Below are 23,081 nucleotides of genomic sequence, written 5' to 3'. Positions count from 1 at the left end.
AAAAAGGGAACAGGAGATGTAACTTTAAACTGAACAAAGATGGATTTCAAATACATATGAAGGCGAGTCCCCGCCCCCAATAACAGAGGGGAATGCTTTTGGGTGGGGGGGGGTGTTCTGAAAATAGGACGGATTTCTTCTGTCCTGGAACTGTAGAGGGCAGCTTGCTTGCACACAGAGACATCATGGAGTGATGGGCCACAAAAAGCAGCGGCCTATTGCAGGAGTTTTTAGATGATCTCTCATTTGAGCATCTTAACTCCGTGAACTATTCAGAGCAGGGACTATCTATTTATCACCTTCCATTGGCAGGCAAAGACAATGAGATCCAGAGATGTCCTTCTGCCAGCCTAAGGGAAGGATGGCTCTCTGGGGTAATGGGAACTAAAGCCCAGAGCTGTGTTCTCAAGATAGTACATTCATACAGATTCATCTAGGGAAAAGGAAAACAGACAGGAACAAACAAAACTCCAGGAGGGACACTTGAAATAGCTCGTAAGTGCCATTAGCAAGAAGTGCCAACTGCCAGCAGGAGGCAGGTGTCAGGGGTATTTCAGTCCTAAAGAACTCATCTCCACATGGCTCTCTGCACAGGCCTGTACTGGGCATGGCAGTCAAGTCAGTGGTCAGGCTAGAGCTGAACGATGTGCCCCCTTCACCCTGATGAGTGATCAAGAACGTGGCCAGCTCACACATAGAACATTTGAGATGCCCAGCCAAGACTAGCCGATGTTTTTCCTCTTGGGACAAAGGCAAGAAAGAGAACAATGCGAACAGCCATGACTTACGTGAATGTTCGTGGCCATGGTGAGAGTTCGGGAACTTAGCAGCATGAGGCATTAAGTGGCAGTCAGTGGCAATCACCTGGACAGTTAGGCAGACTGATGGAGACAGCCAGCTGATGTCACTGATGAATGCAGGAAGGGGCATTGTGCATGTGTACTAGCTCTATGATGCTGTCTAAAGGGATTGTGTCCTGCCAGAGTACGGCAGTGGGTACATCCCCTGGCGCTGTGCAGGGGACTGGGAGGGGAAAATGGTGATTCTGGATGTGGTCTTAGCCAGTTCCTGGGGGCACAGAATTGAGTCCAGGTGTGTAAAGAGAGTCACAATAAAACCAAAGAAGGCTTCATAGCCAGGGGAACCAATGTCACTCATATGAGACTGTCACTTCAGACCCACTACCAGGAGAACTGGAACACTAGGAGAGCCCAGGTTCCAGACCTTTCCTCAGCAAGTCAAAGCTGCAGAAGCACAGCCACCGTGTTCCAGTGACAGGACCCGTCCTAGCCTACTGGACTCTATACAGCAGACAGCTCCCTCCATCCCAAGAGAGCCAGCCCCTCCCACCTTGGTGAGGCTGCCTTACCAGGCTAAGTCACATTAACCCTGCCTAATGCCACAGGCCCTACCAAGCATAAATGGACATGAGCCTTTGAAGTACATCCCTCCAACACAACTAGAGAACTTTTGGACCAGAAAAGAAAATGAGAAAACCAAGAAACTTGACAGTACCATGCCTCAACATTTTAAACCTCTTTAAAACTAGGGAGTAAAAGGCACAAAAATTATACAACTGTACACTCGAGCAAATAACAGGGGGAAGTTATAGATAATATAAATCAGAGCCAATTACCTTTTCACTCCCAGCCAAATCAACCAAGTACAGCTTCCCACTGAGTTTTTTTTCAGTCTCCACATTCTCTTGTTTAATGTTAATCAGGAAGATACTGTGACTCCTCGAGCTGTGTTCATTCATGTCTGAAATGAAAAATGGTTTATTGCCCCACAGAGAACACGTGAGCAGAGGCAGCAAACCTCTGGTCCTTAAAACACAACCAATCAAGTCCCGCTCTTGCAGTTCTCCGCAGGTAGCGCAGCTAATGTCAGAATGTACCTGAAGCCGCTGTTTCTTCTTTCAAAAAAAACTCATTCTGCAGATGACATATTTACAATGTCTTCAAGTAACAAAGGCATTAAGCTAATATTCTTGTTGAGAAGTTTAAAATGACAGTGTCTCAGAGTCTGTCAGAAGCCCTGTATCCCACATCCTACACCAGTTTCACTCACCAAGAAGCTCACAGCTTCCTTGACAGTCCTGTGGAAACGCTCTGACTTTATCACAGCGTAGTGTGCGATATAGTTTGTCCTACTCACATGTATTACCAGGTATTACCAGGACTAACATAAACTTACTTAAAGGATAATTAAGACACACACCTCTATAACCATGTTAAACAGAGAGAGGTCTCAAAGATTAAACGTACTTCATTAGGTTGGGGTACCAGGAAAAAATGCTTCCTTTTCCACCATAGCCCAGCAAGTGTCCCATCAACTTTCACCATCTCCTCAAAAATATCTTACTAGATTGTTCCTAAAAACTCTGGAAATCCCATTTTAAAAATCCCAAATGCCGGGCCTTTAATCCCAGCACTCAGGAGGCAGAGGCAGGCAGATCTCTGAGTTTGAGGCCAGCCTGGTCTACAGAGTGAGTTCCAGGACAGCCAAGGCTACACTGAGAATTTCTGCCTAGAAAACCCACCCCCTAAAAAAGTCACAAATAACAAGCAAATTTAGCAACATTACAAGCTGCAAAGTCAACATGTAAAGAACATTTATGTTTTTATATATTACGAACAATGCCTGACCAGAAATATTAAGAAAACAATCTATTTACAATAGCAATAGAAAGGATAAAATACTTAAGTATGAACTTAAAGAAAATGATAGGTTTTTAGACAAGAGCTGCAAAATGTTGCTTAAAAAATTAGTAAAACAGATACCGATGAATGGAAATAGAACCCCACGATAATTTACTAAAAGATTAAATAGTGTTAAGACATCAAAGTTGGAGCTGAGGAGATGGCTTTAAAAGATGAACCTCTGCTATGTACGCATGAGGACTGGAGTCTGGGTTCCAGAACCCATGGAAAAGCTGGGCAGGCACGGCAGCCGTCTGCAGCCCTCGCCCTGGGGAGGCGGAGACACATGAGCCCAGAGCAAGCGCGCTAGCTAGACTAGCTAGAACTGCTAAGTCCTGTGTCGGCGAGAGAGGCCGCCTCCATCAAAATAAAATGTGAGGACGGAGCCAAAGAGACAGCCCACATCAGCTTCAGGCCTACACACACACACAACATGCACATGGACCTGCCCACATGTGCTCCTGCTTACACACACCACACACAGATACCCATAAAGAACAGATAAAAATATTAGCCAAAATAATCTAGGCAATACAACTGTAGCAAAATCTCAATGATACTTTCCACAGAAAGAGAAGCATCTATGCTAAAATTTTAAAATTCATACAGAATCTCACAACATCCTGAACGGTCGGGCTGATCTGGAGAATCATCACGGGAGCTGTGGAGATGGCCAGTTAGTGAAGATGCTGCTGTGAAGGGTGAGAACCCAAGTTCAGGTCTCAGCAGGGGAAGATGGGAGCGTTGTGGGGACAGATGGTGGGATGTTGCCCACAATGCAAATGGACTCAACAACAGAGCGCCGTTTTAGCACACTAAAATAGGAGCAGGAGCTGCTGAGATGACTCAATGGGAAACGATGCTTGCTGTCAAGCCTGACGTCGGAGTTCAATTTCCAGGGCCCACGTGTTAGGGAGAACCAGCTCCCTAAAGCTCTTCTCTAACTTCCATGTGTACATGTATGCACAGGCACGCACGAGCGCATGCACGCACCCACACACATACACACACTCACTCACTCACAAATGAATAATGTGGGATAAACCTTGCCAAAATGACAAGCACACTAGTAACATCCTGCACCCTCAGCTCTGGAGCCGGCAGCCAATTCTGGGACACCGTGAATAATTCATGACCGCCAGCTTAAGAAACACAGTGAGCCGGGCGGTGGTGGCGCACGCCTTTAATCCCAGCACTTGGGAGGCAGAGCCAGGCGGATCTCTGTGAGTTCGAGGCCGGCCTGAGCTACCAAGTGAGTTCCAGGAAAGGCGCAAAGCTACACAGAGAAACCCTGTCTCGAAAAACCAAAAAAAAAAAAAAAAAAAAAAAATTTATTAAAAAAAAAAAAAAAAAAAAAAGAAACACAGTGAGAAAGTTTCGATGTGCACACGTGAGTTCCAGGCAGAACAGACAGAATCGGTGTTTTCCTGAACTGTATTCAAGCGTAGGTCAGCTCTGAAAGCTGCCACATCCCTGAGCGTCATCTGACAAGCTGTGGGGTAGAGAAGAATTTCAGTTCTGGATCACAGACCTGGAGCCCATCCACGGAGGAGCCTTAGATCAGCTCCTGGAAGAGTCTCGGCCAGTCCTCCGCTAGTCCCTTCCTTGGCCGCAGGCTTCACCTGGGGCAGCTGTCGGGAGTTCTCCTGAGAGTTGGCTGAGCCTGTGTCTCCCCAGCCTCAGCACCACTTCACATCTTCCTCAGCATCAGAACCCAGAACATCGATGCACTCACCGCACTGCCCACACATCCTCTCCTGAACTTTTTTTTTCCTCCTCCAAACTAGAAATTCTTAGTTCCTTCAGCTCCGTGGGAACTTAGACTTCTTTGTCCGCACCCCTCTGGAAAGGACAGCCCTCGTCTCTTTAAAGAACCTCTGCTGCTCCAGTACACACGTGCAGCTCCCAGGGACGCGACACCGATGCAGAAGCTGCTTGGCACCTTAGCTTCCGTGAGTGCGTCTACCATAAGCCTGTGCTGGAGGGATTTTTTGGAAGCTGCCAGCTCTGCCCTGACACCCTCTTTGCATTTACCCCCCTTCTACAGAGGAAGAAGCCCCATAGCTTTCCCTTGTGTGTGCCATGAATTCATTAGCTCCGATATTTTTTTTTAAAACCTCTTATCAGAACCCAAGGACGCTCACCCAACACTTGAAGACCTCAGAGTACAGCCAACGCTCACACTGCACATGGGCCAGAGTCTGTCTGCTCACAGCTCTCTGCTGCCTTCCCATGCAAGCATCATGTGTGCCTCATCACCCAGCCGTCCTGCACGGAGGGCAGATACTGGGATTCTAGGTGACAGCACAAACGTCACTGCCGCACTTACTTGTCACAGCCACATGTCGGTTTGCTTTGCCCTCATCTATCACATCCATGACCTCCTCAGGGCTGGACACAAACCTCTCGGTGCACCCCTGCAAGAGTCAAAAGCAGGTCAGGATGGCCACTACAACAACTGGAAAGCAAGCGCATTTGAAAGCAGCTACACGTCCTCCTTTTCCTTTCTACAGGTACGATAAACAGAAAGGGTGTGATGCTGCCCAACAGTGTTTCCTCCTTGCCCGGGGCTTGGAGTCTACATTAAAGAGAAGTAGGAGCTAGCTCTGGGAAAACTAGATGTAAAGCTGGGGGAAATGCTTTTTAAGCTCATGTTCATACCCTACAGCAATATTTTCAGAAGGCAGAAACTACAAGGATAAAATCTATGAGAAGGGAAGAAATGAGAATGAATTTCCTCATCTTCCGTCATTATTTACCATTTCAGTCATTAACAGTAGGCATGATGCTACTACCATAGACATCTGCGAGGCACAAAGCACAGACCATCACATTCAATCCCCAAAACCTCTTTAAGATGAGCAATACTAAATAGAAATATTTAAATAATAGCTTTCATAAGGAAGGCTGGGTATAATAGCTCATAGCTTATACATAGCTTAAGCACCAGGTTAGATCCCCAGCACCAAAAAATAATAAAAGTAATTTGCATGCAGGAAAGCTACAGTTGAAGAAGCTAAATGTTGATTTTTGTGGCAGATCAATATTATAGATAAGGCTTGGGGTTAACAAGGTCTTTTGGATGCTCTTTAGAGCTCTCACGTAATAGTCATTTGGACAGTAACTAGAGAGAAGTCGGCTGCATCACCCCAGCTCTTCCCATACCTTTACATAGGGGACTCTGTTTTTATCTTCATGAACAGCCAAGTTGGTTTTGGATACTGTAGTGACAAAATGATGGCATGCAAAGAAGAAAAGGAAAGTTAAAAACCCTGGATTGCAAGAAGAATAGCAATGCTTACAGAAGACAGGCAAGTCTATTCTTTCATAATTTGCAAGTTAAACTGTGGCTGCGAAGAGCACACAGCCTGAAGGCAAACATCTCTCTAAATTTTCATCAGCTGCCCAGGCAGAAGGGCCCTAATTCCTCTCACCCCCGCCCCTTGGACTTCAATTACAGAGCACACACAGCTTACCGTCAAGCAAGTCCCTTATTTTGTCCAAGTAGATCTCAAAATAGGAAACCTAGTTAAAGAGAAATTGAAATTGGAATATAAATGCCATACCACATTTCAAAAGCATTACTACTAAACTCACGAAAGCTTTTGCTGTGGCTGAGAAAAGGGGGTACCAAGTGAAGGTCACAGTCCTGAGCACAGAGCTGCAGGCACCCCTCATGTGTTCCTCCTGCTTGCTCACTGTAACTACGCATCTGTCACACGTGGACCACTCTCTAGCTCCACACTTTTGGCTCCTCTGGGCTCCACTCAGGTGCTAGACAGCCTCTTACAAGAGGACTCAAGTTCCACCTTAGCTGAACACCAAGCAAATGTCCGTGTGTGGTGATAGCCACAAGAGAAAACATCCCAAACCAGTGATGTTCATATAGACCTCACCCAACTGCATGATACCACAGCCTCATCAGGTCCATGGGAACACAGCTTACATATTAACATGAAGGAAGCAAGGAGAAGCTAAGGATGTTTGAGACTACAGGGGCTCAGAAAGATACCTGGGAGAGTACTGCTGAAGGTAGCCAGCAGTGGAGTCTTTGAAGGATTGGAACAAACGTGGTTTAATGGAGACGACTGGCCAGGTATGGTGCCTTACGCCTATAATCCCAGATCAGAAGGCCAAGCAAGAGGACTGTCGTGAATCTAAGGCCAGCCAGGACTATATAATGATACTCTTTCCCAAAAACCAAGAGAACAAACAAAAAATGATTAGACTTTGTTAGGAAAAGGAGGCCTTCTACATAATTATTCTCAAACCTTAGCCCATCCCTACTTATATCAGTATCTGCTACAGAACCACAGAGCCCTGAAAACTGCCACAGTGGAACCGAAGCAGAGTCTTAGATATCAGAACCCAGAAATCAGCTTCTAAATTCCCAGGTGACTCATCAGATAGCTGAAGTAATAAAATGCTTAAACTAAGAGTGAATTCCAAGGAATTTAATGTACACAATAGCCTCAATTTCCTGATCTGGCAAATGAAGCCATTTAGTCTTGAAGATGTGAAAAATTCTCTCCAGGATTTTGCACACTGTTTGTTTCTGATTTTTTCATCCCAGATAAACTTTCCCCCAAATTCATAAGCATCTTTGAAATACAAATAAGAGAATGGACAAAAGAAAAATACAGACATAATGACATTCAACAACAGACCGCAAATATGGTAGCAGTCCCATAAGATCATGCTGTCGCGATATCACAGATTCCTTGTTTTGTATAAGTTATCTATGATGCTTACAGAATGATAAACCTGTCTTACAGATTTCTCAGTCTATATCCCATCGTTAGGCCGGCCATGATTATGACTGTTGGAAAGCTGGCTCCACCTACTCAGGTGAAACTTCAGGACTGGACAAACCCTACCTCTAATTTGGGGACTATGAAGACACCTCTGCCCTGTCACTAATGTCTCTCCCAGCTTAGCTCTGGCTCATTATCTCTTGTGTGTCGCCATCTGGTACCACCCACTCCCCAGTTCCCAGCAGCTTTGAGATTCTCGAAGCAGCTGGGCACCATAGTATCTGCTCCTGGGTACCTGTACCTCTAATAACACCTGCCTGTTCATCTGCCCAACTCCTCATTCCATCTCTACTGGGCACTCCTGACAGTCAGAAGTCTCCCTGCTCTCTCCTCCTGGTTCTTTGTTTTTGTTAATTTGCTCTGGTTGTCTAGAGGTTTTCCTCAGGGTTTGAACCCAGGGCCTCACCATGCAAGGCTTATACTCTACCGCTGAGCTAAACCAGCACTAACTGTTCTCTCCAATCTTTCAGTTTGCCACATTTCTCATTGCCCAGTCCTCAAAGCCCAATTTTAGTCATCTCTAGCCAGGCCCTCCCTGCAGCCAGCCCCATTCGGGTGCCAACCTATTGGAGTTCATGATTCTCTAACTGCCATTATTTCCCACTACCTCGGAGATTTTTTTTTTATTTAATATCTTCCATACATTCATACAATGCATTTTGATCATATTCACCCTCAACTTTGGAGAGCCTAAGCATGTGATTTAATTCCACAAATTACTGAGAAAATTAATTACATCTAAAACGTAGTCAGGAACCATGTACTGCCAAGCCTGGCAATTAAATTCCTCTTCATATTTAATGCAAGTTAAAATCAAATCCTGATTTATTAATTTCTGCTTTTGTGAGGTGTCAACATTCATTTTGTTATTTCAACTGCTTTGTGAGAGCAGGTGGAAGGAAAATCAGTAGGCATTGTTTGGTGGTAAACAACAGCATGATCAGAAATAGCATTTAAAACCTTTGTGGGGTGCATTAAGGAGCAGATTTTTAATACTGCCTTAATGGAGCCTCTTTTGGTTTAGCCTGTTAGCATGTAAGTTCAGAATGCAGAGTCCACACAGCTAACGTAGCCACTTACCATTCTTATTAACGGAAAAGCAAGTTCAACTCTGAAATGCACAGTGGGAACCAGCACACAAGATTTAACTGTAGAGACAGAGGAAATATTCTTCCCCTCCCCCACCATTTCAAGCCAGAGCTGTTCTTAATCATAATAAGATTCTGACACAAGACACTAGTTCCAGGGCAGTAATTGGTTTAACATCTTATTCAGGATTATCACTTAAGACCTCTGCAGTAGTTTAAAGTGTGTCAGCATAAACAGTCTTAAAGAAGCACTAAGCCTCTAAATCTAGATCCCATCAAAGCAACAAACTCGGTAGCCTCAGACATAAGGAAGCCTGCGAGGGGAAGAAGCAAGCTTTCACCAACGCGGCGACATGACACGTGACGTGCTGGATGTAATTCATAATTGGGCAAACAGCCAGCAATGGCCTTTTGGAATGTAAATTTAGGAACGGTTTACTGTAGAAAGAAGTAAGGGGAGAGGTTGAAAATGTTCGATTGCTGCATTCATTTATTTATTTTGTGTGGGGGTGGGAAGGGCCTGAGCCCTGGTGCACATGTAGAGAATGACCCGTGGGAGTCTGTTCTCTTCTTCCACATGTGGTGCTCAGGAATTAAACTTGGGTTGCCGGGCTTGGCAGCAAATGCCTTTACCCACTGAGCCACCTCACCAGCCCAGAAAAAAAAAAAAAAAAAAAAAAAAAAAAAAAGCCTAATAAAAACAAAAAGGTACTAAGTATCAGTTTGGGGCTAGGGTCTATTTGGACCATTGTAGTGGGTAGCCATTCCAGCTTTGATCTGGAAGTTCCAACCCCCATGGAGACTTCGGCAACCGTCACGCCTACAAGGCGGGGCCAAGGGAGGCGCCTGGAGACCCGAGATCTGGCTCTCTCGGTTCCGGGACCCTGGATGGTGAAGGTGGGCCAAGCAGAGCTCCAGAGAACACCGATGGACTGTGATACACCTTCCCCAGACCCCGCTACCTACCTATCCCTTAATTTGTAAGTTACGCCATTAACTAAATCTCCTTTTAACTACGTGGAGTGGCCTTAATAATTTCACCAATAGACCATCTGTCTACATCTGAGCTCCAGCTTCCTCTGACTAACTCACAGGGTCATGTGTACTGACATTCAAGCTTTCAGGACCACTGATCTACCCAGCTCTAAGCCTTCTTAGAACAGTCTCTCCTCCCTGCCCTTCAACACCTCTAGTCACAAAGATGGAGAACCAGACATTGTGTTTATACGGGAATACAAAAGAAGGGCAGGGAATGCTCTAGATTGGCCAGTCAGCCCCTTCAGAGGAGAACACAGAAACAGTCAACAAGAAGCTGCCATGCTGCCCAAGACCCTCCCAACAAACCAGAGAAGTAGTCTGGAATCAGAGAAAGAGGCAAGTGAAAGTGTTGAAGGGCAGGGATAGAAGGTACAGCTTGTTTCAGGGTGGAGCAAACAGTTAAGATTTAGATAACGATGATGACTATACAATTTAGGGAATTACTAAACTCTACAAAATTATGTTCTTACAGGATTAATTTTATGCCATATGAACCATATCTCAATTGGTTTGTTTGTTTGTTTTGTTTTTTATTTTTTGGTTTTTTACTTTAAAAGAAAGGAACCCCCAAGGCTGGAATTCCCTCATCTCCACAGCCTGCCCCACACCAGCCACACAGTTTCTACCTCATGACATGTCTCTCTGCTTAAACAAGTAGCCCTTCTGGGATTTACAAAGTTCAAATTTTATGATTTAATTGCTATAATAATAGAGTAGAAGTCTCCCTTTCAATTTCAACTTAATGGAGATTAGTGGTTCTGGGTTCAAATAAAATAATAACAAGGAGGAAGAGGAAAAGGATTAATTTCCTTCCAACATTTCTCAAAGAGGGAAGAAGGAGTCACATACAGGGGAGTGAGGAGTGTGCATCCCCTTTGAGAGTCACATTATTCAAGACAGCATGTGACTTTGTACTGAGTTTAGCACTGCTCAACAAAGTATTCTCCAGGTTTCTTTGGCCATATGATGCTTTTCTCTGGCAGCTTCCCTGTTGGTAACACAAGGGATTGTGTTCCATGGAATTCATACTGGGGAATGGTGTCCTAACCCCCACACAGATATACTCCTGGCCTATCTTCAGTAAAGGCATAGGAAAGTGGGGAGAATCCAGGTGATGAGTAAGATGTTTCCACCCATAAAGGGGCTTATACTTTCCTTATACTGCTATTTTAAGCAAACCACTCCAAAAGCTTGGTACTGATCTAAATCATTAATGGTAGGGTCTGCTTCCCACAGAATGGCACTTGAATTAAAAGAGACCATCTTTTATATCTATCTGAAAGGAGGAAGACTAGGAAACGTGACTTAGGACCTAGAGTCCTGTCTTGTTCTTAGTTAAAAGCACTTACCTTGATATGAAACTCCAGGTTCTCATCCATGGAATAGATGTGGTCAAAGATGTCATGTGCGATCCTCGGTATAATACCCATAAGTTGAGGATCATGCAACTTCCCCTATGAGTAGAAAATACAAACACACAGGCAGTTAAAAGAGTGTTGGGAACTAAATGGGGGAGGAATAGGAGACTTCCTTTCTCAAATAATGTCATTTAATCTGTAAAATCCAAGTTGATTTTGTGGGTCATGTTTTGCTTGGTTCCTGTACACCAAACAGAAGTTTCTAGAATGATTGGTGAGGAGGGCTAGAAACGGGCATTAGTCTCGGCTCAACCCAGGGCTTCTTCAGCAGAACCAACAAAACAGGAAGCAACCACACAAGGGCTGCGGCTCTTTGGGGATCTACCTAACTACTCACCATGTTTCCCTTCGTATCCAGCAGAGGGCTGTCCTGGCTGTGTGCGTCAGCCCACCAGCGGCCCTCCCTTGCAAATCCAAACTCACACAAGCAGTGAGGGGGTGAAAAGGAGGAAGGTGGGAGAGGGAACGAGCATGCTTTAGTTTAACTTGTAATATTTACAAATTAGCCAGAACCAACCCATCCAGGTAAGCTAATCCTGAATAAAGTCATCCTGAGAATGGGTAATTAATCATGGTTCAAACATTTCTAAAATCCTCACCCTCAAAGTGTCTTCTTCAGGATCATTTTTCAGACCAGACAAGAAAATCCATTCCATCGATCTCTTTTTGAAATCTATAATTCTCAGCCTGGACTGTTTTTTTGTTTTGTTTTTCACCACTTTAATTCATTTTACCTATCAGGTAGCAGGATAAATACTCTCTTTGAACATTACTAAATCTACTTTTATTGCCCAGAATTTCTTTTTCCACCTATGAAGACTCTCAAAAGACGCCATAATGGCTGGGGATGTGGGAAGCCCTGGGACCACTCATTGGAAGGAATGGGGAGGGAGAGCGGGAGAGACAATAGCTTACAATTCCTACTAAAGGGATCCTGAAGGATTTAAAGCCATGGTTTTGGTGTGACCTTGAGGTACGCAGTTCCACAGAATCTTCTCTTGAATATTCCAGTCCTCCCCCACATGTTAAACAACCTGTGTGTCCATGAACACAGCCTGCAGGTCTGCAGTGATGGTACGTACACCTGAAGAAGGTTTTAGACTTTTGGGAAATTATAAACCTCTAAGAATAACACAAAAGCCAGTTTTCTCCTCGGTCCTCAGGGATGCCCAACAACCTTTTCAAACCAGACCCAGATACTAGGTCCTCGGTTGCCGAGTGCCGTGAGGCCAACTTTGTTTTCCTCAATCCTCTTTTATTTCAGGCCTTCATCACACAGCACGCTCCTCAGGGACTTCCAAGTCAACATTTGAGTGTGCTTTAAAAGCAAGAACCCACATGGACAGAGGCACTAAAGACATGCCACCAAGAACTTGGTGTCATAATTTCTCAGCACATCAGACTGCTGACTTTCTACTCTACTAAAAAGCAATAGGGATGCAGAATTCAGACATGCCTGACTACTCGCCTATCTGGCTATTCTGGCATGCTGCCTTCATCTATCAAGAACAATAAATCAGATGATGTATTTACATTGTGTTTTAGTTTGGTTCTAGACACATTAAAAATACTATTATTTTTAATACTTTGCAAATACTTACTGCATGAAATTAGGGCAGAGTTTAAGTTCAATAGAATACATAGTATTCACTGGCACAGGGACTCAATAAATGTTAGCATTATAACATGTAGCTCCCAACAGGCTCTCTAAGTGGAGGTGGGGTTGGCTTGACCTCAGAAGTCCTAAAACACTGTTCTACTCCAGACTATTACCGCACTTTATCTTAGGAAAACAGCACCGAATAACTAAGACTTGGGTTTCAAGCTTGATCACATTTAAATCACATAGCCCATCATAAATAAACACAAACAAAACAGACATGCCACATGCTCTACACTGTAGAGACTATCAGAAGAAAAGATTCCTAGGATAAGAAGAAAGATTTTCTTCCAGTTAAATTTCACTGCCCCACTCAGTTAATCAAAAGCCTTTTCTACCCAAACCTCCAGGGCTCTTGAATAATCCATGCTAACCCTTCAGCTTCTTCTCAGTGGTCCTCTACCAGAGAAGAATAATTGGTAATCTAAAAGTCATTTATAATTGACTCAAATGTGTTTTCCTAGATGGTTTTCTCCCAACAGATCACCTTTTATTGATTCCTGACTTAAAATCAGCCTGCCAAAATAACCCAGGGCAGGGAGTGTGTGTGTGTGTGTGTGTGTGCGTGTGATATTAAATAGTATATGGTGAGTGTGTATATAAATATGGAATATATATGTGATATATAGAAAGGTATAATGTATGTGAGATATGTGTCTATTTGTTATGGGGCAGTGTGAAGAGAGATTTATAATGTGCGTACATATATGTATGTGTACATATATATGGGAGTATAAATGTATATGTTTGTGATGCATATATGTGAAGGATATCTGTATGATATATCTTCTGTCTATGTGGTGGATATGGAATGTGTGTGTGGCATATATATGGATATGTGGAGTGCTCCCATATAAGTGTGTTGTGTCTGTGTCTATACGCTATGTGTGTAGAAGATGTGTGTGATACATGTAGAATGCCTGTGTGCGACATATATGGAAAGTGTATGTATAATATATATATGGAATGCCTGTGTGCACGTGAGTGTATATATGTATGTGTGTCTGTGTCTACGTGTATATAACGATCTTACTGTTTCCAAGCTAACTGCTTCCAGATGAAACATACATGCCTGAAACAACGTGATCACCAGGCTATGTATGAAGAGAGGTAAATTCAGTCAACAGGAAAGCCTTTACGGCTGAGATAGTAGAGAGGGCTTTCTGGGGAGCCCCCAGATTGTATGGGATGATTGAGAGTTAGGCTGAACAGAGGCTGTGGACGGCAGGGCTGGGCTGGCCAAGCATGCCCTATCAGAGACAGTCAAAGCACAGTCTGGCTCAGGGATAAGAGAGGCACGGGACAAAGAAGTGAGCTGCTATCTGTTGCTCCTCCAAGGGAGCAAATAGAACCAACACTTTCTAGCTGTGTTCTGTAGGACTCTTCAGAAACTTTCCCAGCTGAACAGAGGCTTCCAGGAGCAGGTACGGAGGAGAAACAAGACATAGCCCACTGGCCACTCAACAAGACTCTCTTTGTTCTCTGCCAGTGGCCTTGTTGACTTCCAATTTCCTCAAACACTGTAGACGGGAAGGCAAGAGGCCTGCGGTGTGTGAACACCACACACTCTTGATTTGGTTAGGAATCATTAGGCTGGTTTACAAGGTGGCCACAAAGACTACATGATTCCTATGGCCTCCAGATGTCCCTCTGAATAGAAGGAAAACCACACGGTGCCCTCAGACATCTCCCACGCATGCTGACGAGGGCCACTGAGTGCAGGAACCCAGCAACAGCCCTTCCAAGCATCAGGCCGAGTTCAAGCAACGAGAGAGCTTCCACCCTCGGCTTGTTCACAGCCATGCCCAGCCTCCTGTCTAGGAACCTGCATCCTCCTAACAAGTCCATGGCCCTTGTGTGAACCGTGCCTACCATCCTTGGGACCAGTATTATCCAGTGGGTCCTATTTCACCTGAAAATCCTCCTTAAATGCAGCATCATGAGAAGCTAATCTTTCCAATTTTATAGAGGATTATGTGTTGTTCTCTATAACAGAAGATAAAGGTAACACCACTGGATGCTGGACCAAAAATAGGGGGATTAAAATTAAAAAAAAAAACTGCTTTAAAATATGGCAGGCTGTTCACTCAGGGAACTAACATCCCTTCTGAATGCCTTTGAAAGATCATTGTGTGTAATTCTGAATATATAAAATCCTCCTTTTAGGAGACACAGACCCTGCAGAGCAGTTCTTATTTAATTGCATTCCAGGCTCCTGAATTTCTGTTTCCTACAGTCTGTGAGTTCGGCTTGCAGCAACCCCTTCCCTCTGCTTTCCACTCAGCAGACCCCCTACCTTCCTCTAGTCTACCAGCATCCACAGACGAACAGGATCCAGCCTGGGGGCTGGGTGACAGGGAAAAGATTCAGCCAGCTCCTTCCAGCTGCAGGCAAAAGTCACAACGAAGAAGTAACTCATGACAACTGACAAAAATGCATAGGTGACAGAATCTGGGGGACTTGAATGAGATCAGTGTGGAATCCAGGTCCTCTCGGGTCCCCTACAAGTGTGCTCAAGGCAGATGAGCTGAAGTCACACTGCAAAGGACCAAAGGCTCCAGGGAATCTCATTTTACAAAGTGTCCCCACTTAACCAGCACTGAAGGCCTGGCACACCTCTTCCCCATCACCGACACCTAGCCACTTTCCTCTAGAGTCTTCCTTTGCGGGGCACTCTCTCTTAATGTCTATAATTTTTAAGTTTCTGACATTTAGCAAACATTTGACATTTCTCAATGATAAATTAATTCCAAAGCTTAGAATTCTCTCTTGTAAGCATTCCCTAGTAGTCTGGGGATTCAAAACAGTAAAGGGTTTTTCTCTCATGTTACACACACCTTACTAATTTTCCAAAAACCTAAAAATCGATGGACTACCTCTTGAGAACATGTTCTCTCCTTCTTCCTCTCCATCAGTTTCTCCCCCACCCCATCCTCCATCTTCAGAAAAAGTGGGGCTGGGAAAGTATGCAACTAAAATTTGCTAGTGCCTTCAAGATCAAGGACCTAGAGGCCCTTAAGATCGAGACAGATGAGGGGCCAAGTGGAGAGTGCAGACACTAAGCCCAGGCCTCCTGGAATGTACTGCTGGGGCGGGTGAGGCGTGGAGAGAACTGGCTAACACAGCCCATGCTTCGGGCAACAGTCCTGACAGAGAAGAGCCGCTTTAATCTGCACGGTCTCCAAACCACTTTGTCTTCTGCAAAATGGGCGAAAGAAAGTCAACACCACAGAAATGAGATCCCCCCAGCACGCCACCCCAAATTCAAATCAGTGCACAGAACATCAGAGCTCTGAAGATTTTAGCCTCCCGCCTTTGAAATCTCCTCTTCAATAGGAATGATTCATGAGCTAAACCTATTCTGCAGCAGCCGACTCACTGCCCTTCCCAGGAGGGATTCATAAATGAAAAAAAAAAAAAAAAAACCAACTCAGCTTGAAGGATTGAGGATTCATCCTACCCTGCTGCTTGTAAGCTGAATTCCCCATATTCATTCAATGCTGTTTCACAGAATAACCATTCTCGCCTCTCCTCACCTGCCAGGTAGGCCTAGCCTGTGGATAAATTATCCAGCACCAGAGGCCTTCGGGGGGTCCCTGGTAAAAACCAGGAAAGCCGGCAATAAAGGGCCCCTGTTTGGGAGACAGCCTGAAGAACCAAGGTGCCGTCAAAGCAGGGGGGCCATCCCTTCCAGGGCTTGCACAGGCCCGGTGTGCACCTTTCAGAAGAAGGCACACACCAGTTCACATCAGAAGGTGCACATCAGCCCACCTTCAGCGTGGTTGTGGGCCTACTGGAGACTCCAGCCCCACACACACGGGGTGGACAGAGCCACCACTGGTTCTGCTTTAACAGATACTGTATATGGCCTCTTCTCGGTGATAACCACATACATGTTAAGAAGACAGACAAGAGCTAGGAGCATAGCTCAGTCGCAAAGCATTTGCTTAGGATGCATAAGGCCCCAAGTTCAAGCCCCAACAATGAAAATAAAGAAAAGAAAAAAGACCACAAAGATGAACAAGACAATGGAGATTCCTGCTCTAGGAAAATGCAGTTTCTGCTGTCCTAAAATCCATCCAGTGCTACAAATCTTCAGTGTTCAATCTAAGAAAATGGAAAAACCAGAACTGTGAAAAAATTAGAATTGTGTGTACTTATCTCATTTTAAAGACTGCCAGCAATTATAGATAGATAGATAGATAGAGAGAGAGAGAGAGAGAGAGAGAGAGAGAGAGAGAGAGAGAGAGACAGAGACAGAGACACAGAGACACAGAGACACAGAGAGAGACAGACAGACAGACAGACGGACGGACATCATGCAAGTCAGATAAAAGCATGTCTGTAGGCTAAATTTGGTTTATTCATTTATTTATTTCGAGACAGTCTCTCTGTATAACAGTCCTGGCTGTCTTGGAACTTACAGAGATCTACCTGCCTCTGCCTCCCAAGTGCTGAGATTAAAGGCGTGTGCCACCACTACCTGGCTACTCACTGCTACTCAAACCCCCCACCCTAACCATCTCCGCTGTCACATGCATCTCAAGCTTTGCTGAAAGCACCAGCCACCTCAGACACTGACATCGCAAACTTACCTCCATGGTATGGGTTTTTCCTGAAGAAGTCTGCCCATATGCAAAAATTGTCCCATTATAACCCTCAAGGACATCTGCAAACATAAAATAGATTCAAATGAATTCATTACTTTGATCCTACACTGGTATTGGTTGCATGCATCAAAGTTAGTTTCTAAATGGTCCATCTCATTCTTACACAAATGACATGTGCCAACTGCTTGTGCTTTTTAAGTGCGATTGTGAAATAAGCACAGAAATGAGTCTGTTGTTCCACAAATAAAAAGAAAGGGACTCCCATTTCTACAGACTGCAGGACTGAAGGGGTAGTGCCATTTTTAGCTACTTGAAGCTCTCATCTACATGTGGGTCTCTTGAGATCATTTAGGAGGAAAAGCAAGCTTTGCCTGAAGCATTGGTCTGGGTCAGCTTAAATCTGGATCCTTCGGGCCATTTCCCATGAAGGTCCCACCAGAGTCCCATTAGAACAGACTAGAGCTAGGGGAGGGAAAGGCACCCCACTGCAAACTGAGCCCCACAGACAATCCAATCAGCCTGGAAACCAGCAGGCCTGACTTAAACTTAATGCCTGTTTTTTCACTGTCTTGCTACCAAGACGGCCTGGGCCCCGCAACATCAGAAATTTCTCTTAATTGCACAATAAGCACACTGTGAAAGCCCATAGGCATGGCAGGCTGGCTTCCGTTTCACACAGGGACCAGAGGAGGTGTGCAGGGGGGCTGCTTTATGTTGTGGAGCTGAAGATCATCGGTGGGAATTCTTTCAAAGCAGCAGAGGTGATTAAAACATATTCCCTCCTGCCTTCCCCTCATCCATACAACCATCACAGAAAGGGAAACAATTCATAATTAATATCCTTGACCCACCATTCTGCACCGAGAGGAATTCTTAATGTGGCTGATGGGGAGAGCAAGGAAGGGTGCCCTAGATAGAGGACGCTACTTGGAGCCATGGAGAAAAGTGTACCAGCCAGTCAACTCTACCTCTTTCAAATTAGGATGGTCCCCTCTCTGAATTTTATTATGCTGGCTTTTTTTGTTTGTTTGTTTGTTTGTTTGTTTTGCTTGCTAGGTTTTTTTTTATATAAAGCATACATATTTTACTAGTCTGAGATTGTTAGAGTATAACTTAGGACCAGAGAAGACAGGATTTTCCTGCAAGGAGTTAAAAACAGGAAACAAAAATAAGTAAGATTTAAAAAACAAAATAATAATCCTAGCAGCCCTTAAGGGTTTGCATCACTGGGTGAACTAGCCGAGGCATTGCCGGAGAGCTCACCCGGGTGGTGAGGAGGAAAGCTGGCGGGCTGACCAACCCAGCTACCACCCAGGCCCAGAACCAGGCCTGGAAGTTGGTCCACCCAGGCATCCACCTCGTCTATGAACTGCTGGAGCATGCGAAGGGCCCGGACCTGCAGATCCAAAGCTACAGGATCTCCATGGCACAGGGCAACAAGAGGGTAGCCAAGAGGAGTCCCAGTGAGAGCCCAGTACCGAGGATGGAGCAGAAGCCAGAGGCCTCGAACCAGAGTCATTGCAATGAACACTGACAGGTAAAGATGGATGGACTAAAGGGTGTACTGTGTGACTTGCTTTTACTTGTTTGTTTGTTTGGTTTGGTTTGGTTTGGTTTGGTTTGGTTTGGGGGTTTTGTTGTTTCTTTTTATTTCCTGAGTTTTTGTTGTTGTTTTGTGGGGGGAGGTTGCAAGGGCAGAGGGAGGAATTGAGGGTCTGGGGAGATGAGTGGGATTGGGATGCACGAGGTGAAATCCATAAAGAATCAATAAAAGTTTTTTTTTTTTTAAAGGAGTTTGCATAAAGCTGGGGGTGGGGAATGCTCACATATATCAGTCTTCGGGAAACGGTTTTTGAGAGTGGTTTCCCTGGTAACAGCAGGAAGCAGGAAAAAAGAAGAAACTGAAGAAGTCAGTGTTAGAACCGGTTAGAGGCTTAAGCTTCAGTTTCCATGAAAATGTCAACTCTCAGAAAACAGATTCCTCGGGGCTGGAGACAGCACCAGGGCAGTGTGCCTCCACACTACCACAAAGGTGTCCTTTGAGGGACCCAAAGAAAGAGGTTCCATCCTTCAGTTGTGATTTTACAATTCAATCCTCATGACACAAACAACTGCAGGCAATTGGAATGCCAAGTGCTGTCACTGTCACAGCAGAAAACCTTCCTTTATTAGAAATTAAACATCTCTCCTCAAACTGAAGGCCTTTCTTACTTTATCTTCCTGTGGATGCAGGGCTTCCCACTCACTAGTCTGGAGCCAACATCCACCCGGCTCCTGACCTAGCGCCTGTCCTTCTCAAGTGTGGTACCCTGCTCTCTGGAGTAACTGGATGCAGGGGCTCTGGGGTGGCTCAGAGCCTAAATCCAGCCCACACCTCTTCCTCTGCCGGACAGAAGGAAGCTGGCATCTCCACAAGGTTTCTAGGCCACTCTCACCAAGCATAATGCACAGTTTTACCAACTAGCTTCTTTTCCCTGTTCTCCTGTGGTTGCGGACTGGGTCATATCTATGAAAAGGACAGCAGCAAGTCTCGGGTGGATTGGTTGAGCTAGCTCTTCTCTAGTGGACACAAAAACACTGGCTTCAGTCCTCAGCATCCCACGATCGAGGAGAGATGGCACATCCCTGTGATCCCAGCTCTGAAGAAATGGAAGCAAAAGGATCAGATCTTCAAGGTTATCCTTAGCTCCATGAGGTCTTAAGGATAGCCTGAGCTAAATGAGAGCCCATTCAGTCCCACAGACTGAAGTGGCAATCACAGAGCTTGGCCAGCACGGGTCTGTGCTAGGTCCTCTGCATACGTGCTATGGTTGTGTAGCTTGGGGTGTTTGTGGGACTCCTAACAGTGGGAGTAGGGGGTGTCTCTGACTCTTTCCCCTGCTCTTGGGACCCTTTTCCTCCTACTGGTTTGTCTTGTCCAGCATTGATATGAGGGTAGGTGCCTAGTCTTATATCTTCTCATGCCATGTTCAGTTGATATCCTTGGGAGGCCTGCTCTTCTCTGAAGGGAAACAGAGAAGGAGTGGATCTAGGGGAGAGGGGAAGTGTGTGTGGGGGGGAGGTGGACTGGGAAGAGTGGAGGAAGGGGAAGCTGCAGTCTGGATGTGTTGTATGAGAGAAGAATAAATAATAAGAAAAAAGGAAAAAGGGGGGCATCTTACAACCTGGGACCAGATATATATATCTATATATAGATATAGATATATATCCGTACGTATGTATTTATGTATATGTGTGTGCGAGCATGTATGTATGCATGCATGCATGTATATATATACATATACACTAAAAAAATCCTCATTTGTAGTTCCTATTGTAATAGAGTTGAATTAAGACCAATGACTTCCTTCAATAAAAAAGTGACAGCAGCAGAGGGAAAAAAGGGAAGAACATGCCTGAGTGGCATTGGCTTACTTGGGGCTGAGTTGCTAAGAGGCATGTTAGACTGGACTCAGAGAACATCCATTCTCTTTATTATGTCAACACTGAGCACAATTTCCTTCTTATTTTTTTTTAATAGCGAACATATAAGCCCACTAAAACAAACTCTGATTGGCTTTTAAAGTACCAAGAATCATTGCACAACTAATACATTTTTGGGAGATCATCTCCCGGATCAAAATTGAAAGCAGCTGATGTTGCCCTCTATCGACTCAATTCTGAACTAAAAGATAATTTCAAAAGATAAAAAGGTCCTTTTAACTGAGGGATGTCTATTTTCTCAGGTTTGAGAGGATGTGTTTGTGTATTCAATCTCTGTTTTACGTTTAGTGAGGGTCCTGGCAAGAGAAAGCCATGGGTGAACAATGCAGTTCAGGACCTGGAAGAGGAGCCAGCACAGAATCTGCTGAGGGAAGATCTGAGCACTGGCTTGTGCTGGGCTCTGTGCAGAACCACATGCCACCTCCTGGGCCACACTGTAACCCCCAACCAAAGGCCCACAAAAAGACACTTTCATCGCAGTAAATGGCAAACAGTTCCTGGTCCTGAGAAACACATTTGTTTTCGTTTCTGCCTAGCAGAATGACTATTTCCATGCCCTGGTGATGCTCTTCCAGACAGAACCTTTCTTTGTGATGGTGTCTGGCATGATGTGAGTTGAGAAACTCACACCACAGAGCCTCACACCACACAGACCAGCGTGTGCCCATCCAGCAGCCAGGCAAACCCAGAAGCTTCTACAGCAGGTGACAAGCGCCATCATACTTCCCAAAGAGCAGGGGAGACCACAGCTCCTCAGAAACACTGGCCAGCTGCAGCTCCAGATGTTTGAAGACCAAGCGTGCACCCTAGGTTCTGCTCATGTCTGAATCCAGGTATGGCTGGGGCAGAAGTGAGTCCTTTGTTAAGTAAGAACCTGGGGACCATTCATCACACCTACACATCAGTGTTCCCTAGGAGGCTCTGCCTCGCCTACGAGCCTCTCCAGGTGAAATGGTGGCGTTTCTGGGACACTGAGGTTTCGGACAACAGCTGCAGGGTGCTCGGTTTGGGGATCCTAAGATTCTTATCAGCCAAGCAAACATCTCAAGCTGGCCATGACTGCAGAGTGACGGTCCAAGCTCCATACACCAGTGGCCACAAAAAGAAACTCTCATCTCAGGAAATGGCAGACAGTTCCCGGGCCTGAGAAAAACATTTGCTTTCGCCTCTGTTGAGCAGAATGACTATTTCCACACCCTGGTGATGCTCTGTGTGAAGGACGCTGCATTCCAGAATGGAAATGCACCCTCCAACTGGTCAGCACAAGGCCATGGGACCACAACGGCTATTTATTTCTCCTCTATTGTCCTCCCACCCCCATTCCTATCCCCGTCATTTTGGACTGTTGGTTAATAGTCCATATGGCCTGATTGAAAAAGAACAACTCATAAAATAACTACTTGGTGATTGCATGTGTTTAAATGCTCTTTGTGGACTCATCAGAAAGGAAAGGCAAGATAATTCAGAGCACCGTCAGTTGCAAACCAAGCCCCAGACCTACTACATCTTCTAGATCTGGCCAAAAGTGCTTTCACCTCTGAGCATCAAATTCCACTTCAATATGGTGAGAATAGTAATGTTCACACTTCATAAACTGAAGCTTTTAGATGCAACATGTAAGGCAATTAAGAACAAACCATACAGAGCTAAGTGTAATTCTTTAGGAGTCATATAGAATAATGAAATAGATCTGAGTCTATCTTCCAATGCTTAAAGTTTTCCAGTCTGTCCACACTGCCTACAGCATAAAAGTCCAGCATGTCCACCAGAGGATCCGGACTGACTCTTGGAACCTATTTTCCCATCATGCACTCATCACCTTACACCACGCCCTCTGGACTACCCGAGCATGCCACACTGTTTGTATCTTTATGCTCTTGCAGTTCCCTCTGCTACTATAGCTCTGCTATAATCTCTAGTCCTCAGGGCCAAATCTTTCCAAGAAGCTTTGATTCTCCACACTCACCAAAATCATCACAAAATGGCACTCCTCTGTGTTGTCCCAGCATTGTGCACACACACTCATCTTAACCTACATAATGCCTGTATAAAGTGCATGATAATGGTATACGCATTTGCCTCTCCTTCTATATTGAGAGCTTATAACAGATAGTCTTATTTGTTTTAGTGACTCCAGTCCCTGTCAGTGCTTATCACACAGTAAGCACTTAATACTACCATATAAATAAATAACATAATTTAAAGGAATCAAAACTGGAAAATCAAAAACCACCTTCTCTAGCATTTGGATAGTCCATATTTAGTTTA

The 23,081-nt window shown here is 44.8% G+C and overlaps 1 protein-coding gene across 2 annotated transcripts in view; it reads right to left on the bottom strand.

Annotated features, from left to right (window-relative positions):
• Nucleotides 1-23,081, bottom strand: part of Kif5c (kinesin family member 5C) — a 168,215-nt gene that overhangs the window by 91,159 nt on the left and 53,975 nt on the right. For both annotated transcript variants that reach the window (XM_059260454.1, XM_059260453.1), the window contains exons 3-8: nucleotides 17,316-17,389; nucleotides 10,992-11,096; nucleotides 6,179-6,227; nucleotides 5,868-5,923; nucleotides 5,032-5,119; nucleotides 1,637-1,761 (exon numbers count right to left, since the gene is read on the bottom strand). In XM_059260454.1, the coding sequence (XP_059116437.1) occupies nucleotides 1,637-1,761; nucleotides 5,032-5,119; nucleotides 5,868-5,923; nucleotides 6,179-6,227; nucleotides 10,992-11,096; nucleotides 17,316-17,389 (497 nt within the window). The remainder of the gene's footprint in view (nucleotides 1-1,636; nucleotides 1,762-5,031; nucleotides 5,120-5,867; nucleotides 5,924-6,178; nucleotides 6,228-10,991; nucleotides 11,097-17,315; nucleotides 17,390-23,081) is intronic.

The sequence above is a fragment of the Peromyscus eremicus genome, chromosome 4, assembly GCF_949786415.1.
Source record: "Peromyscus eremicus chromosome 4, PerEre_H2_v1, whole genome shotgun sequence".
Lineage (NCBI taxonomy): Eukaryota > Metazoa > Chordata > Mammalia > Rodentia > Cricetidae > Peromyscus > Peromyscus eremicus.
Note: the sequence above shows the minus strand (reverse complement) of the source record. Positions and strands in the feature narration are given on the sequence as shown.